The 17015-nt window shown below is 34.3% G+C and overlaps 1 protein-coding gene across 1 annotated transcript in view; it reads left to right on the top strand.

The window, feature by feature from the left end:
* RYR2 (ryanodine receptor 2 (cardiac)) overlaps positions 1 to 17015 on the top strand; it is a 342788-nt gene that overhangs the window by 243945 nt on the left and 81828 nt on the right. The window contains exons 66-74 of the mRNA XM_010562945.1: positions 1704 to 1785; positions 3783 to 3913; positions 5679 to 5999; positions 7432 to 7672; positions 8084 to 8171; positions 9360 to 9452; positions 9777 to 9947; positions 10901 to 10960; positions 15207 to 15341. Of these exons, the coding sequence (XP_010561247.1) occupies positions 1704 to 1785; positions 3783 to 3913; positions 5679 to 5999; positions 7432 to 7672; positions 8084 to 8171; positions 9360 to 9452; positions 9777 to 9947; positions 10901 to 10960; positions 15207 to 15341 (1322 nt within the window). The remainder of the gene's footprint in view (positions 1 to 1703; positions 1786 to 3782; positions 3914 to 5678; positions 6000 to 7431; positions 7673 to 8083; positions 8172 to 9359; positions 9453 to 9776; positions 9948 to 10900; positions 10961 to 15206; positions 15342 to 17015) is intronic.

Below are 17015 nucleotides of genomic sequence, written 5' to 3'. Positions count from 1 at the left end.
TGCACTAAAGGAGGCAATTCTGCTCTGTATAGTTAACTCAGTTATGGAAATAACTGAGAGAAGGACCTGGAAGAAAAGAATATCAAATTATATTTTTTCTGTTTTTAGAATCTGCAAAAGTATTATTTGAAATATCATTAAGAGAACTGCTTTTGAAAATTTGGAGTTGTATTGATGGATTTGAATGCGATGAGATGTAAACATCTACTTTTCTCATTAAATTATGTCTGTAAAATTCAGGAGACTGTGACAGTATCCAGAAAAAGTCATCTGTGGGGTTCACATACATCACTTGTTCATCATAAACCACTTTTTCAGACATCAACAAGTTCATGACTTGTATAATTTTTGATCTCTGTTATTCCATGCTTTGGAACTTAATAATTAGCCTTTGATACTTTATCACTTATAGTTGGTATTCTTAATCAGCTATTCTAAATACATCACACTGGTGTCAAGCACACAATTTAGAATTCATAAACTGAGAAAGAATAATTAATTTAAATTGTGCCTGCTTATTTTGTCTAGAGCATAGTTGGAAAGGCTAATTTTTCTTACACACAACTTCTCTTTACATCTTGTTAAGAATAAGATTATTTTATTTGTACTACTCTGATGACAAGCACTTGACCTGGTACTTGTACCTAAGAGTATTACTCCATGTACAGAGTACTCCATGGTGTGATCCATGTACAAAGGTGGGTCAGTATACCTGAGGGTACTCTTACTAAGTAAAAATACTTAACTCCAAGATGACCCAAACTAAAATCACGGTAGCCAGGCTATGTAGCTTGGATGCACTATCTTGTAGGCTCTCCCAACCCATTAAGTTTTATCCTATTTTACTCCCAACATTTCATCGCATATTGGGGGAAGATATTAGCACTGTGGGAGAGACTAGAAAAAAGTGTATATGGAAAGAATGGGACTGTTGTCCTTGATGGTATTTAGACTGTTGTTACACTATTACTGCAGATTATATTGGAAAAGCTTTTTTTTTTCAAATAGATGTTAAGATTATTCTCACATTTTTGTGACTGAAACATTTGATAATTTCAAAACATGCTTTGGTGAAGTATTCATAAGGGCTAAAGGATTATTTATTTATTTAATCCTTTGTCAGTCTGAAGTGTAAATTAAGTACGTGCTAGTAACTGATATTTGTGTCTAAATTTTTAAAAATACAAACTGTAATTAAAAGAATTAAATATCTGTTTAAAAGGATTGCCATTCTTTTGTAATGCATTTTATATAGTGGTGTTACATTTGTGAATCGATTTGTTCCCTAATAATTTTTTTTTTACTTTCAGCACTTTATTTGATTTACCATGAAACTTTCTTAAGTGGTACAGACAAACTAGAAGAGATTCATTGACAGATTTTTCATAGCTATTAAATTAATAAATTCTCAGATTTTGCAATTAGATGTTATCCTTAAAGAGTTGGTATGCCATTAATTTCTGAAAGTTAGTGAGCTAGTGAAATATGTTTACTGTCTTAGCTGGTAACTTGATATTGAAGTAAAAACTATGGCACTTGGTGCTCAGAAGACTTTTTGTATTTAGAGAGTGATTTCTGTGGATTGCCTTTGATAGCTTAATATTATTACTTAAGCTATTGTCAAAAGAAATGTGTTCTAGTTCTGCAGAAATGTATTGCAAAGAAAAATCTCTTTATACCTATCATTTTCTTCTTCTCTTTAGTGGAAGATGTTCAGGTCTCCTGCTACAGAATATTGGCCAGTTTATATGCTCTGGGAACCAGCAAGAGTATCTATGTAGAGCGGTAAGAAGAAAAAGTGTTCCTCTATTTTTAATATTTGTGTTTATGTTTAGCTTCATGAATATGCAGTCCAGATATGAATATAAGAAGAGATTGTTGTTGGAAAGATATCTTGAGAGAAAAAAGGTGCTCAGATGTTACGTGGAATGGAGCTGCGTTTATTATAATACGCTTAAAATGTTGGATTATATGTTTGTCAAAATATATTTCTTAATTAAAAATTACAAATGAAATTATCTGACTTTACAATAAATATCACTTGATTTGAGGTTCAACTGGGGAATTGTAAAAATACATCATTCAGCTCAGCTATTGTTATAATTCTTCTATATTGTTTAATTGTGATGTATATTTCTTTCTCATTACCCTAAATTTAATTTAATTTGTCACTCATACAACACTACTTCTTTTCTAGTTCAATTACCCAGGGAAATGAGGCTTTATAATTGCTTTTTTGTGCATCTGTGTATCTGCTAAGCTCCCTCCAAGTTACATTTGGTCCGTGTAAACCATATTCGGCCAAAAATTAGAGGTACCTATATAATTCAGTTCTTAAAACTGAATAGTTGCCCTGTCGTGACTAGCACTGTTCAGAGGGAAGGCTAAACAGAACTCATACATTTCAGATATTGGCAGCAGTAATCTAGGAAGTTCATGTATCTGTACGCTGTCTAGCAAATCAACGCGTGCATAACTCCAGACCAGCCCCATGACATACCCTTGCTTACTTGGTGGCAGTATCATAGGAAACATTATGAAGAAGGGTGGGGACCAATATTGTAAGTAAAAAAAATACACATCCGTGGAAAACCAGGTCTCATTAATTTCCTAAGGGATATAAAATTAATTGGTTTTGGTATTTGGCAAATAAATGATGTGGGGTTTGTAGTCAAGATAAAATATGTCAGTGTAAGTGACAGTTTTTCTGTATGGTTTTCTACAACTGTTATCGCAAGTGAAAAGCACATAGCATGCCCTTTGTAGGTCTATGTGATACAAGTATGTTTTGCTTATGAAGACCTAATGACAAGGGAAAAAAGGAAGAAGGAGCAAACAGGATAAATAATAATGGGAATTAATTTAGATTTAACAAAATCAAGTGTAATGAGTTAGATCTAGAAAGAATATAAGTTCCTAAAATGAGATAAACTATACACTGAAAATGAATCTTGTTAAATCGCAAGATCAGTTTGGAGGCCCCCCTTTTTTTTTTTCACTTGAAAGTTCATGGGACTCCAGGATTTCTGTCATCTGTGTGGCTCAGCTTCAGCAGCTAAACATTTCTCACATATCTAAAATCTGCTCTGATCAACTGAATTGGAAATCAGAATAGTTTTAAATGTCCCCTGAAGGACCCAAGTGAAGTGACAGGGGATCACTTGTTTCTTCCCAGAGACAGGCTTTTTACGATTTTGACACACTTAAGGAATTTTGATTATCAAATAAATGTTATATATTTGAAGAGATTAGAGCAATGTTTTTGTGCAAAACCTCCAGAGTTATTGATCAGTAGAAGCAACTTTCCACTCTCTGAAAAACTTGACTTTCATGCTAGACCGAGGTCTGATTATTACTATTTCTCAGAAAATGGAAATTATATCACTCAAATAAAATGATAGTTGTATTTGGTCTCTTGGTCTATTCAGTAGCTTTTTCTTAATACTAGAGATTATAAAGTCAGTAAACCTGAGAGGAAAGTAATAGAACAGAAGGCACTGTTATGATGAGTTTGGGTTTTCCCTGCGTGTTCCTCATTTGCTCTCAGGTAAATAGGCCACCTTTGACATTTTAAGTCTTAACATTTCATTCATTTATTAGCAGAGGGTTGCGGGACTTCAATATCTATTACCTGTTCTTGTGCTGATGATCCTAATAATGTAGTGGCTTATCTCTTTGAGATGAGCTCATCTTAGAATAAAAATAAGGCTGGTATACAACTACCCCAAGGTGTAGTCAGTCATCAAAGATGAGTATACTTAATGATATTTCTTAATTCACAGGCAACGATCAGCACTAGGAGAATGCTTGGCTGCTTTCTCAGGGGCCTTTCCAGTGGCTTTTTTGGAAACTCATTTGAACAAACATAACATCTACTCAATTTACAATACCAAGAATGCAAGAGACAGAGCAGGTATTTCTAGAAACTCACATGATGGTTATGAGAACACAGTTTCACTATAAATGCTGCTTGCCTTAATACATGTGTTTTTGCATACGTTTTATAGTGCAAGATTTTTCTTGTAATCTCTTGGTTGTATTTCTTTCCTAAATCAATGGGCTAAGTCTGATAAACCAAATTATTTTACGTTTCTAAAGATACTGATGTTTTTATTTTGAGATACCATTCTCAAAATACCACTTTGGAATCAATTTATTGAATGGACTTCACACATCTTTAGTATCTCAGATATTATATATTTGTTGATAAAATTATGTATTCTAATCAGTAACTTTAGTTCCTCAGTTTTCATATGCAATATTGGGTCCCTAAAACATAACTACTTGCAATTGAAGCAAAATACCTTTGCCTGTATTAAGTACATAATATACCCTTAGAAAGTAAATACACTGCAGACTAGTATGTAAATTGTTTTTTCTTTGTTTGAAATACAAGACAATATAGATACTTTCCAGTAACATTATGTATGTTTATTTTGCATATGCCTTTTTGTTCCATTCCGAAACTCTTGATGTTTCTTATGCTAAAACATAGTTGTCAAATAAGATCATACTCACAACTTGCTCCTAAGGTAAGTAGATGAGAAGTTACAGTAGAACTGTACAAACTCTGCATATATGCTGAGTGTGAATTATATCACAGATATGTATAGATGACAGTGTATAAGATGCCAGTTTATAATAGCATTCCTTTTATAACTTCACCTTTATTTTTAAAAAAGGGAGCATACCAAATTTGTTCTTCAAAGAGCTGTAGTATCTTATCTTGAAATTATCAACAGCCCTGCTTACTTACCATGTATATTCTAGCTATTTTAAGACATCTAGAAAGACAATCAGCTGTATTTTCATTGATTTTTAGCAGAAATTTGATTTTCCAAAATTGCATTAAGCTTTAAGGAGACTCTGCGATGGCTGTGTAAAATGTATTTGGGTCTAAATAGGAGAAGAGACTGTTTCTGGAAAAAGGCTAGCCTTAGGCTACATTGGTACAAAGATTTGGATTCATAAATTGCAGGCTAAATATTCAATATATAGATATCTGTATATCTCATTGTATGTGTACGTCAGGATGTTAAGACATTCAAGAACTAATAGTTGTGGTTACAGATACTTGTTTGTAGATGAAAGAAACTGCCTCCAAAAATAAAGGCAACTGCAGTGCCTTTTCAGAGGAAGGAACTAATAATTCAAATAATTTGAAAAGTAAATATTTACAGTCAGAAATACACCCCCAGAAGTCAGTTTCTCAGAATCTGCTCTACTCATTATGTCGGGCAATGATTTTTTTTCTTCTATTAAAATTCCAGGTCTCATCTGATGTGTTGTGGAGAAATGTTTTATCGTAGCAATTTGTTTCCTCAACTGCAAAGCTTATGTTGGAAGAAATTCTGAAATTTAAGCTTTATTTTGAATATAGCAAACTGCATCTGGTTTCTCTGAATTCATTCTGTAATAATTACATTGTTGAAGCTTCCCTATAGGAATTATTTTTATTATAAAAAGTTTTATTATGGAAGCTTATATATAAACAGTTTATTGCTCAGTGGTATGAAAGTACCTGTTTCATATTGTTATGTTTGTTTTTTCTTCCTTGGACCAGAAGTCCATAACAGTAAATAGAAAACAAAAGTTGTATGGAATAGCAATTGAAAAGAATTGTTTTCCCTCTATGATTTAGTTTATTGATTTTTGGATTATTTTTTTTTCCCCAATAGTTCTCAATTTGCCTACTAGTGTAGAAGAGGTTTGCCCAAATATTCCCTCCTTGGTGAAGCTAATGGAAGAAATTGTGGAACTGGCCGAGTCTGGTATTCGTTACACACAAATGCCACATATCATGGAAGTAATACTGCCTATGCTATGTAGTTACATGTCACACTGGTGGGAGCATGGGCCAGAAAACAACCCTGACAAGGCTGAAATGTGTTGCACAGCCTTGACATCAGAGCACATGAACACTTTGTTGGGTAACATATTGAAAATCATCTATAACAACCTCGGTATTGATGAAGGAGCCTGGATGAAGAGATTAGCAGGTAAGATGTAAAAATAAATAAATAAACAAACAAACAAGCATGTGTGTGTATATTCAGAAGGTGTATATATATATGTATACACATACACACACACACACTCTGAATTACTCTGTATTTACCCTGTTAAAGCTGGAGTAGAACAACACTCATATTTTTATGTTTTTAGACAATACAGATCTTGATGAACCAGAAACATTAAGTATAAAGAGCAGTGTAAGCAGTATGTTTTAATCTCTTAATAAGTAATATAAGTAGTATATTAGACTATTTCTTTTTTCCCAGAATATGCACATACGAATTTTGCAGTATATTGAATTCAAGGACTATAGTTATTTAGCACATTTTCATTATATATCAAGTTTCCATTTGCAGCCATTGCACCATTCCTTGCTATTCTGTATGAGTGCTGGAGCCTTAAAATATTGTTTTGAAGCTGTATATCTAACATATATATTACAATGAAATGTGGAAATGCCTATGTCATTTTAGTGATCCTTACATTAACTTCATTGTGATAACACATAACATCTTGAAATTTATTTAAAAACAGTTTATTTCTCTGTTACAATCTGTAAGGAAAAGTCACTTCAGTGTTGTGAATTCAGTTTTTCATTTATGCTTTCTTATGACTTTCCAATACTTACTGTAGTAGTATTCATTCATGGTAGCAGTCTGGATTCCTGGTCTTTTGAGGGTTAGTAGTAATGTAATGCACTCTAAGGATAAGTGGTAACTGCATGAAATTCTTTGTAATCCAATGGATATGTTACAAATGGTTTTGCACTAATGGGCCCAGATGAAGTGCTAATTTACATATTCATTTTTATGAGTAGATTTGCAAAAAGCTTGTGCTAACAAGTCTCAAATGGCTGGTTGATGGGCAGCTGAATCAGTCTCCTTCCTGTCTACACACAAGCCTTCCAGTGTCCTAATGTGCGTAAGCAATACAGGCAGGGTGTTTCAATAGGTTTGCAAATAAATGGAGCATGCTTTCTAGTTCTACTTCACTCAAGCTAAAAAGCAAGATTCAAAAGAGGAGCCAGTGGCTGAGAAAACTTGTGTGCGCACTATGTAGCTATCTATATATGTATCCACGCATACATACCATTAAACAACTTCTACATTACTCAATAAAATTATGCAGGCAAATACCAATATGTTGACAGAATGCCAGTAAAGAGGCATCTTAATTTTTATGATCTTGCAAGCTTAGTTTGTGAAGTTGTAATTTCTGCTCTCATAGTGACAAAGTGAATTGACTATGTGAAATCCTGACCCCATTTAATTCTTGGCAACGCTTCTGCTGATTTCAATGGGGGCAGGATTTTACTCTGTGGCCTAGAAATAAGATCCAAGAAAGAGGGGAAAGGTAAAAATTTTTATTTATATTTTGTGGCCAGGTATATATTATAATATTCATTGCCTTGAATAGTGTTTTCCCAGCCCATCATAAGCAAAGCGAAGCCACAGCTCTTAAAGACACACTTCCTGCCACTGATGGATAAGCTAAAGAAAAAGGCAGCAGTGGTTGTATCGGATGAAGAACATCTAAGAGCAGAAGGCAGAGGTGACATGTCGGAGGCTGAACTGCTCATCCTAGATGAGTTCACCACTTTGGCACGGGACCTCTATGCCTTCTACCCTTTGTTGATTAGATTTGTGGACTATAACAGGTATGTGGAGAGGAACAGGTCGATGAATCTTGTAAAATCTTCCTGTTTATTGATACTGTCTCTTATCCCTTGATATACCTAGCACTGAATTAAAGTAGCTTTTAGTCAGCCTGCCAATCTTGAAGTTGCTCAAGCTGATGCTTTATGACTTTTAGGAGGAGCTGGGGACTTCTTAGAAGAAAACCAGCATAACAGGTGCAATCCAAATCTGTTGGATTAGACCTAGTATTAATGTAAAAGGATTTTAAGGGTTTTGAAATAGGACATCAAAAAGCCACTGCTACCAGAAAGGATTAAAAGCATGCATGCTTGGTTTTGTTGGCTTGTATCCTTGTAAAATGTTGAAAATTGATTTCAAAGCATAAAGCCAGTGAGGATCATCCACATTTCCACCCTTTTACCAAATTTTAGGGCAAAATGGCTGAAAGAGCCCAACCCTGAAGCGGAAGAATTGTTCCGCATGGTGGCTGAGGTCTTCATTTATTGGTCAAAGTCTCATGTAAGTAATTCCTTGGTAAATACTTTTTAAAATTAGGTTTCTTAGTAGGCAGATCAGTTAGTTAGTGGTTGTGTTTGGGAAAACACATTTAATGACAGGAGTGAAACTGCAGATGGGAAGGTATTAATGACTTTCAGTTTTCTGACACTTCTGAAATGCCTAAGTAGCTAGGGGAGTTGATGGGTGCTTTGTAGCATAGTAACACTGATTGTAGATATTTTTTTTATAAATTCTGGTTTGTTTGTTGTGGGTTTTGGTTAGGTTTTTTTGTTTGGTTTTTGTTTTGTTTTGTTTTTTAATATATTAAGCTCATTGAGGTCTGTGGCCTTACTCTTTTTTTTTTCAAGCAGTTATTTTCACCCCCAAAGCCTTTTTATAACTAGGATGTATGGCTACTAAATCAGTAGTAGTTGTCTCATTAAAGTCCATTTTCCTAAATTGTGCAATAACCAAGGGGTCTGCATTAAGACCTAAACAGGCACCATCACTGATAGTGCTTAAATAAAAATGAAACATGATTCATGTGAATACTGGAACAAAAAGAAGAAAAAAACCAAAAGAGACTAAATACTTTCAGGCATTGGATCTCCGTGTGGACTGTTGTCTATACTAAATTTCTTTTCTGCCATAACTTCAATTCTCTCAAGTTTGGGAAACAAGATGCCTTATTATTTGTGTACTCGTGCCTGAATTTGACTGTAAGATTCATTATAAACAATGCTGTGCACAGAAACTGCTTGCACAGTAGATAGATACTGGATCATCAAATTACTTGTGTATTCATAAGTTCAGTCTTTTATTTAAAGTTTCTTATTTATCTGAATATAGTGGGATTTATAATGGGAAAAAAATTGGCAGGGATGATTTACTAGTAAGGAAAAATCCAGACAATATTTTTATATTGCATTAGAGGAGGAGTGAGGTTTTTATTATAGCTGTTTCATAGCCAGAGAAACATTTTTTTTCTCTCTAAGATAGAAAAAAACCCCAACACATAACCCCTGAGCTATGTCATGTAAATAAAGCTGGAATTCAAGGCCATTATTGATCATCCATTAATTTTTTCTGTCCTTGTCTTATCTTGTGGATTTTACAAATTTCCAGTTATTTTTTTTATTTAAGGTTTGTTTAGATAGATTCCTCAGATATCATAAGTGCTTCTAACTGAGATCTTTTATGTATTTCCAGAATTTCAAAAGGGAAGAGCAGAACTTTGTGGTACAAAATGAAATCAACAACATGTCTTTCCTTATTAGTGACACCAAATCTAAGATGTCCAAGGTAATGTAAAGATTTTTGTATTTTTCTCTTTGCAAAGCGGAAGGAGACAGGAGGACTCCAGAGAAGCACTTTTTTTTTTTTTTTTTTTAATGATATCTGTTGAAAAATCTAGGTTGAGAATCAAAATGTAGTCATTTAAGAAACACGGTGGACTTTCATGATATTGGTGGAAAATATTGGCAATGATAATAATGGCAGTTCCATTCGATAAGGTGCAGCTGTATAGGTATCAAGGAAACTGTCAAACCAGAGACAAGTATAAAGTTGCTAGTACAATTCTTTGATTTAATATTGGATTTTTTTCTTCTTTGCTTTATGCTGCAGGCAGCAGTTTCTGACCAGGAGAGGAAGAAGATGAAGCGAAAAGGTGACCGGTACTCTATGCAGACCTCTCTCATTGTGGCAGCATTGAAGAGATTACTTCCTATTGGCCTAAACATTTGTGCTCCTGGAGACCAAGAGCTAATTGCGCTGGCCAAAAATCGATTCAGTATGGTAGGTGCTCTTTTTGCACTTCTAAAAGGTTAATGAAATTCTTTGAATATTTTCCCCCATGCTCATTCTTACAGCATGACACAAATGTTCAAGACTGTAATTCTGTTATATAAAGGCACAATGGGTGACTATGGTAGACAGTAATCTACATATTGCTCTCATTTTCAGGGCTTAAAACATTTCAGTTTGGACATACTTATTTTCCAAATGATCAGTATATGAATAGAGGTGACATTCTTAAATTAAATGCGTTATTTCTCTCTTAATTTTTAATGCTAAATTGTGTTTGTTATATTTTATGAAGCTTGAATTTGGAAATGCAAATAAGAACTGGATGTTTCCTGACTTCTATACCCAATATCATAACTAATTCCTTTCGATCACTCTCATGTGAATGCAAGAATTTCTGTAGGGGAGTAGACTGTTTTAAAAGTGATTCTTCTAGGAGTAAACTCACAGTGCAATAATGTGATTGTAATTTGGAATATACTCCTTTTTCAAACTATGATACTTTATACACCCTGGCGGGTTATATGACCTTCAGACAGCTGACCTGAATGTTTATAAAGGATAGAAGATCTCCAAAAGAAACAGAAATCAAATCAGAGAAGGCTGTGTTCATGATACTGGTTTCATCTGGTCAAACTTTGGTTAAAGTATATATATATATATATATAAGTATACACTAGTACTTTTAATTCAGACTTGCATTTAGTGTATTACTGTGGACGAATATGAATGATGCCATCTAGAACCTGTTCCTGTGAGCTTGGATATGGCTAGCTCTGGCCTGATACAAAAAGGTGTATTGCCACTGAGATCTTCCTCAATCTTCCACGTTGTCAGTTTTATTCATCGTCTGAACTAAGCCCAAAGTTGACATTTATATGAACAATATCTTTTTCTTAACTACCTTCTATTCCTAATTTCTGTGATTTGTAATTTATTGACAGAAAGATACTGAAGATGAAGTACGAGATATCATCCGCAGTAATCTTCACCTCCAGGGCAAGGTAATCCATATGCAGTTTTTAAACTTGATTTTTGTTCTTCTGAATTCATTTGTTGGTGCCGTATAATGACAACCTGCCTTGGTTCATTAGGATAACTTGTAGTCCCTTTTTCTCTTCTGTCAAGTAACTTGTTCATGTCAATTGTTAAATGTTAGGTTTTTAATGTCTTTATATATGCATTATATACAATAATATGTGGCCCTTCAAATCCCTGCCTATGCACACCATTAATTTGAAGTTGGAGATGGAAGCAAGGTCTATCACTGTTTAAACTCTACCTTCCATTTTTCTGGATAGAATCTGCGAAATGCTCAAAGTTACTTTGTATCTCTTTGAAGTGTGAAGGAAAAGGAAGCTGCTACTTTGGCATACTCTCTGAAGTGAAAAATCTCCACTTTGCTCAGTTTTATTCCTGTTTTTCAGCCCAGGGAAAAGAAAACATTTTGGAAAAAGTGTAGATTTTTGATATTGAATTCCAATTAGTGCCACATGAATAGCCCTAGGGAAAAAGTCCTGAACTGGCCCATTGTAGTTGAGCTGTTTAATTAATGCTTCAAATAATGGCAAAGCAGCAGCCATAATACAGAAGTGTAATAAAATGATGTACGTTCCTTCTCTGTTGAAGGAAGATGGAATCAGACCTATGGATGGTGCTTTATTTAGGATTGTCCTTTGCCTCCTCCCCTCGTCCCAGGTTTTATTCACCTCAAGGAAAGAACTAACTAGTATTTCCTGTGGTAATTAAATGGTTACAAGAGAATAAACATGTGAGTTGGAAATCTGGCTTTTTTTTCTAGAAGGATATTTAAGAATCATCCAGAAGTCTAGATTCCGCTGCAATTCAGTGCATGGCAATAAATGTTTTTGGTTTTGTTTTTCGTTTTGGTTTTTTTTTTTTTTGAATAACTTGGTAATGGGATGGTTCTTCCTGAATAATATCTGAAGATTAATTTTCTCCTGTCTTATGTTTTCTGTATATCGCTGCAATGTCAAGCAAGATTATGTGGAGGTTGGGGTTTCTGGGCACTCACAAGAAGATACATCATTTTGCAAAGCTAACAATTAGAGTTTTTCATAAAATATTACAAATAAAAGTCCAATAGCTTTAAATTATAGGGATTGCACATAGAAAAGTTTACCACTGAAAATAAATATTTGGTTAAATCCTTAAAAAAGCTTGAAATACTTATATAGCAAATATAGTTATATACTGAGAAGCAGAAGAAAGCACACAGGCAAAGTAGTAGGAAGAAAAGAGCATTTATGAAAATCTTCATGAACAACAGTACTTAAGCAATGCGCATGCCATGAACATGCAAACCTTAAATGTGTTGTGATTTTGTGTGTGAACTTCAGTAATGTTTTCTTAGTGATAAAGATAGGTATTTCTGTTCTGACATTTTCAGTATGTGTATATCGTCATTTTTTGAGCCATGCAATTGTAAGTCTTGCCTGGCATTTCATGCTGCTTCCTAGCACTTGTCCTCCTGTTTTAAATACTTCCGTTTCCATTTTGTTTCTTTAGGGTTACATTCTGCATACTGCTATTAAGAAATTTCTGTATGTTACTGCTTTGTTGCCTTGGAGTACTGATACTTCTAAATACCTTGATTTGTGCTTTCTCTTCAGAACCTTCCTTTGCTTCAATTAAAAGTTTGCTGTTGTTCACCAACGTATCACCTCCTCTGTTTAAATTTCTTATATTGATGAAATTTCACAGTGCCCTGATAATTAAGAAGGAAGTAATCTTAGCTAATCCAAAGTACACACTGATGGATTTTCCCATTTCCCTGTAAACTTTTCAGCAGTGACTTTGGATTTTCCTAATTGTAAAATGAATTCTGAATGGAAGATGACATTCTGAAAGGGAACCACATAATACATAGCTAAAAAGCTAAATAGTTTCTGTAGCTAGCTTTATTTTATAGCTATCTACATATTGCTTTACTAGCTTTGAAAAGCTCTGGTTTTGACCTGTATGTGAAAAGTAGTCAGCTCAACTACAGACAAAATATGTCATTTCTAGGACTTCAAAACTGCAGTTTATTGTTGTATTTATTATCTTTATTATGATTTGTTATCTATTGATAAGTAGCTTGTTCTCAGTGGCTTGAAATGTATCTTTTCATGAATCATTAACACTGACATATTCTAGAGTTCACATAAACCTAAGTGTATAACTTAATTATTTAAAAGTATAAAGTTAAATTCAGTAGTTATTTGCCAAGTGCAATATAATTTATTCCGTAATTCTCTGATGTCAACAGTGTTCAGTCACTATCATGACTGAATCAAGTACACGTCAGATACAGTCAAGTATGATGTTTCTTGTTAAGAAAAATGATGCCATTGTGCTATATGCATACGCTACCCTTTTGTTGTCTTGAGTTAGACATAAAAGGAACGTAGGCCAAATGGTCTTATAAATTTAAATTATTTTTTATTGTTATGAATTAATATGTAACAGTTATAATGGTGTTTGTGTAAAGTGGCTTTCAAAAGAGAGGAAAAATACCGCTTTTTGGAAAGACTGGTTTTCTTCCAACCATAGCAATATTCTTTCTTCAAATGGTGTTTTCTGCTAACCACTTTTGCTTCTCACAGACACCATGTTCTGTCATTTATGTTAGAGCTAAAATGTAATTTATCTTGATTTCTTTTTGGAAAACTGCACTCTTTGAGAATCATCCTTCTGAATCTTTAGCTATTAATGTTGTGGCGTCTATTTCATACATTTGTCTACCTTTGTCTACATTTGTCTTCACCCTGTTTCTGTCTTTCCTTTCCTTGCATGCCTGCATGCTGTTACTCAGTACCGAGCCTTTTATTTCAAGAAATTGATGACGAAACTTGCATTCATTTTGACATGGATGAAGCTCAAGTCACCAAAATCTTCTTCCCGCCATGCTAATTCACACCTTGAAATGTCAACTACTCATACCCTTAGAAAACTACCTATACAAAAAAGCTGTACCTTGATAGAATGTGAGGAGTCCTCAGATCAAAAGACATCTCCACCTGTGATTAAAAAGTCTTTTGTGGACTATCCATTCATGATGATCCAGTCAAATGCTCACACAAAGACTATGGATGTGACAGTTGTTAAGAAATGGAAAAGCCGAAAGGTGGAAGAAATGCCTGCCAATTGTGGCTTTCTAGGTTATAATAAGCTATTATTGAGCGACTGTGTAAGTTTATAATCATTCCTGAAACTTCAGTAAACTGTGTATCATAAGATGTTTTGTGGAGGTGAATTAGCATTATTGTCTCCTCTTAGGCACAAATTGAAATCTGGATCCACAAAGATGTTTTAGAAAAGTAAGTGTTGAGTTTAAGCCCTATTCAAATCTGTAGGGTTTAGGCTCCTAAATGCTCTAGGACTCCAGGCCAGTGTGACTTAAACCTAACTTGCACAATCAGGAATGATTGCTGGCCACAGCTCTCAGTAAAACGGGTTATGCATTGCATTTGCTTCAGTGTCATTGGCACAAAAAATGGTTGCAAAGTTTGTTGCATCAGTGTTGATTAGCAGAAGCACTGGGGAGGCAAAATTAACCAAAAAAGAGGTTGCTAGTGGTAAAACAGAGAATCACAGATCACTGAAATGGAAAAAATGAAATGTAAAGAGAAAAATAAGAAAAAACATTTTGCTTCATATACTTCTTTATAATTTGTAGGCTAATAAGCAAATGCATCTTGAATTCATTTTTCATAAATTAGCTTTTCATTTTTTAGCTAGTAATCAGTAAAATTAAGATTTTCTAACAATTGAAAAGGACTAAAATGAAAAAAATTCTACATAAATAAGAATAATATTACTAATTTCCATGACTGAAAACTAAGTAATCCCAACTAGGAGAGCAACAATTTCATTGTTGTTTGGTTTAATAACTGGAAAGTCAGTGTACAAAGTTATGTCTGTCTACCTCATATTCATTATTTTTCCTCAGATAGTATTAATTTCTGGTGCTTGTGCTATTTGTTGGCCCATGTTGATTTACTCTTTGTATGATTATTAGACTTCTAGTCCTCTAGAAGCTCTGAAGAAGCATTGCACAAATCAGTCTTTAGTTTTGTTCTCTCAGTCAGTCTAGGGGACACTGTATGGCTTAGCCATGTAAAGGTGTGGGTTAGCCGTAGAAAGTGCTTCTGTTGTCCTTTGAAGCAGTTTCTGTACTAATTAAACTGTTTGACCCCACATTTCGAACATTTTGCCCTGGTAACATGTGAAATCTTTCTCCTGCAGCTTGAGGATCCTGCCATTAGGTGGCAGATGGCACTTTACAAAGATTTACCAAACAGGACTGAAGATTCCTCAGATCCAGAGAAGACTGTGGAAAGGGTCCTTGATATAGCTAATGTACTGTTTCACCTGGAACAGGTTAGACACATTTTCCCAGTTCTATAGCTTCTTAATCTAAACAAAAGTATTCAGCCTTTCATTTATACTTTCACCTGCTGTATTTAATGTTATATTCTTTTTTTCTTTCTTTTGATGGCTACTGTTTACATGCTTTGCCTTGTGTTTTGTAATCCAGTATTGTGGTCGTATCGATCACACTGTGTTTGCAGCAGCTCCAATGATCATTTATTTGGGAAAGGACTAAGAAAGTGATACCATTGTTTTAACTTCCTTCTGGTGCGTTTCAACTAGCAGGAAGTAATCACTAAATTGTCCATGGACCATGAAATGTGAGTAAAAACCAACTTAATTATTGAAAAAATGCCTTTTTCCAAGGTATTTTTCCTCAGTTGAGATTCTTGAATTATTGAAGTAGCAAGAAACTTAAACCTGCCTACATAAATATCCAGTTGGAAGCTGCATATTATAGCTGTATGAAATAGGACAATCAGATGATTTGATACACAACTTCTTTAGTGATGGCTTTAGAAACCTATTTACTAAGTACTAGTTAAAAAAATTGTAAGAAGAATGTCCACTTGACAAAATCTGTATGGAAGTTTGTGTGGATAAGAATGTATGCATTTAGAAAATTAAACTGGCATTGAAAATGGCATTGATAATCTGGAAGTTTTAGCAAGACAACTCTTTGGTGCTCCAGCAAACTGCTTGCATACGTGAACTCAGACTTGTTCATGCTGGTGCAATGGTGAATACAAACCAAGGTTAACCTGGCCAGCTCAAATATTGCTTGCTGCATTCAAGAAATAGTAGAAGCAGGGTGGAGGAATGATTTTTCTGAGAAAGTTCTGGCAGAATCATTAACTTGTTTCAGAATCTGGCATGAAGGTCTATTGTTCTATCTAATATTTTTTGCTTAAATGTATGAGCTTCCCATTTGACCTGGACTACAGTAACTTTCATTTAAAAAAAATCTGTAGTTTATTTTGTGTCCTTCTTCCACTAGCACTGATAGAATTTTGTCTTTTGTCTCTCTGATTAAACTTGTCCCCAGAAATAGGTCAACCAAAAATAAATGTTGGAAGTTAGGTGTTTGCTGATTGGTTTTGATTTTGGTTTTTTCCTCCCCTTGGGACAAGAGTCTATTACTTATGTTTAAGTTTTTAATTCTTGATTTTGAATTTAAAAAATCCCTTATGTTGGTACATTTTACAAGTCAGACTACTTGATAAATTTAGTTTTCCCATTTTACTTACTGAATTGTTACCTATTTTGCACTTTAGATTTGTTCTGTGTTTCCTAGGCTTTCTTTTTTGAATTGTACTGAAGAAACACACATTAACTTGAAGGATATTCCTAGTGGCAGAGATGAATGCTGCTGGTTACACCATAAACTATAAACTGACTGCATATAGAATTTGCTCAGGGTTTATTTTTTTTCCTTTTCAAAGAACATTTGAGAATTCAAGGCTCTCTTGCCCTCTCATTAGAGTAGTTGGTTTCACTCAGAAGCTTGGCACAGGTTTTCAGAACCCATGTCAGGAAGTTTCCACATTGTGATGAGATCACTGGTTCAGTCAAGTAGGAATCCAAGAGATATGTGAATGTGCTTGTATATACACTGTGCAGCACTTAATTGCTAAAAGTGACTTTCAAGGATCTTGGAATGCAGAAAGTGTGTAGATGTGAATA

The sequence above is a fragment of the Haliaeetus leucocephalus genome, unplaced genomic scaffold (genome assembly GCF_000737465.1).
Source record: "Haliaeetus leucocephalus isolate CR32 unplaced genomic scaffold, Haliaeetus_leucocephalus-4.0 Scaffold162, whole genome shotgun sequence".
NCBI lineage: Eukaryota > Metazoa > Chordata > Aves > Accipitriformes > Accipitridae > Haliaeetus > Haliaeetus leucocephalus.
The sequence above is the reverse complement of the archived record's forward strand: the minus strand, read 5'-3'. Positions and strand labels throughout refer to the sequence as shown.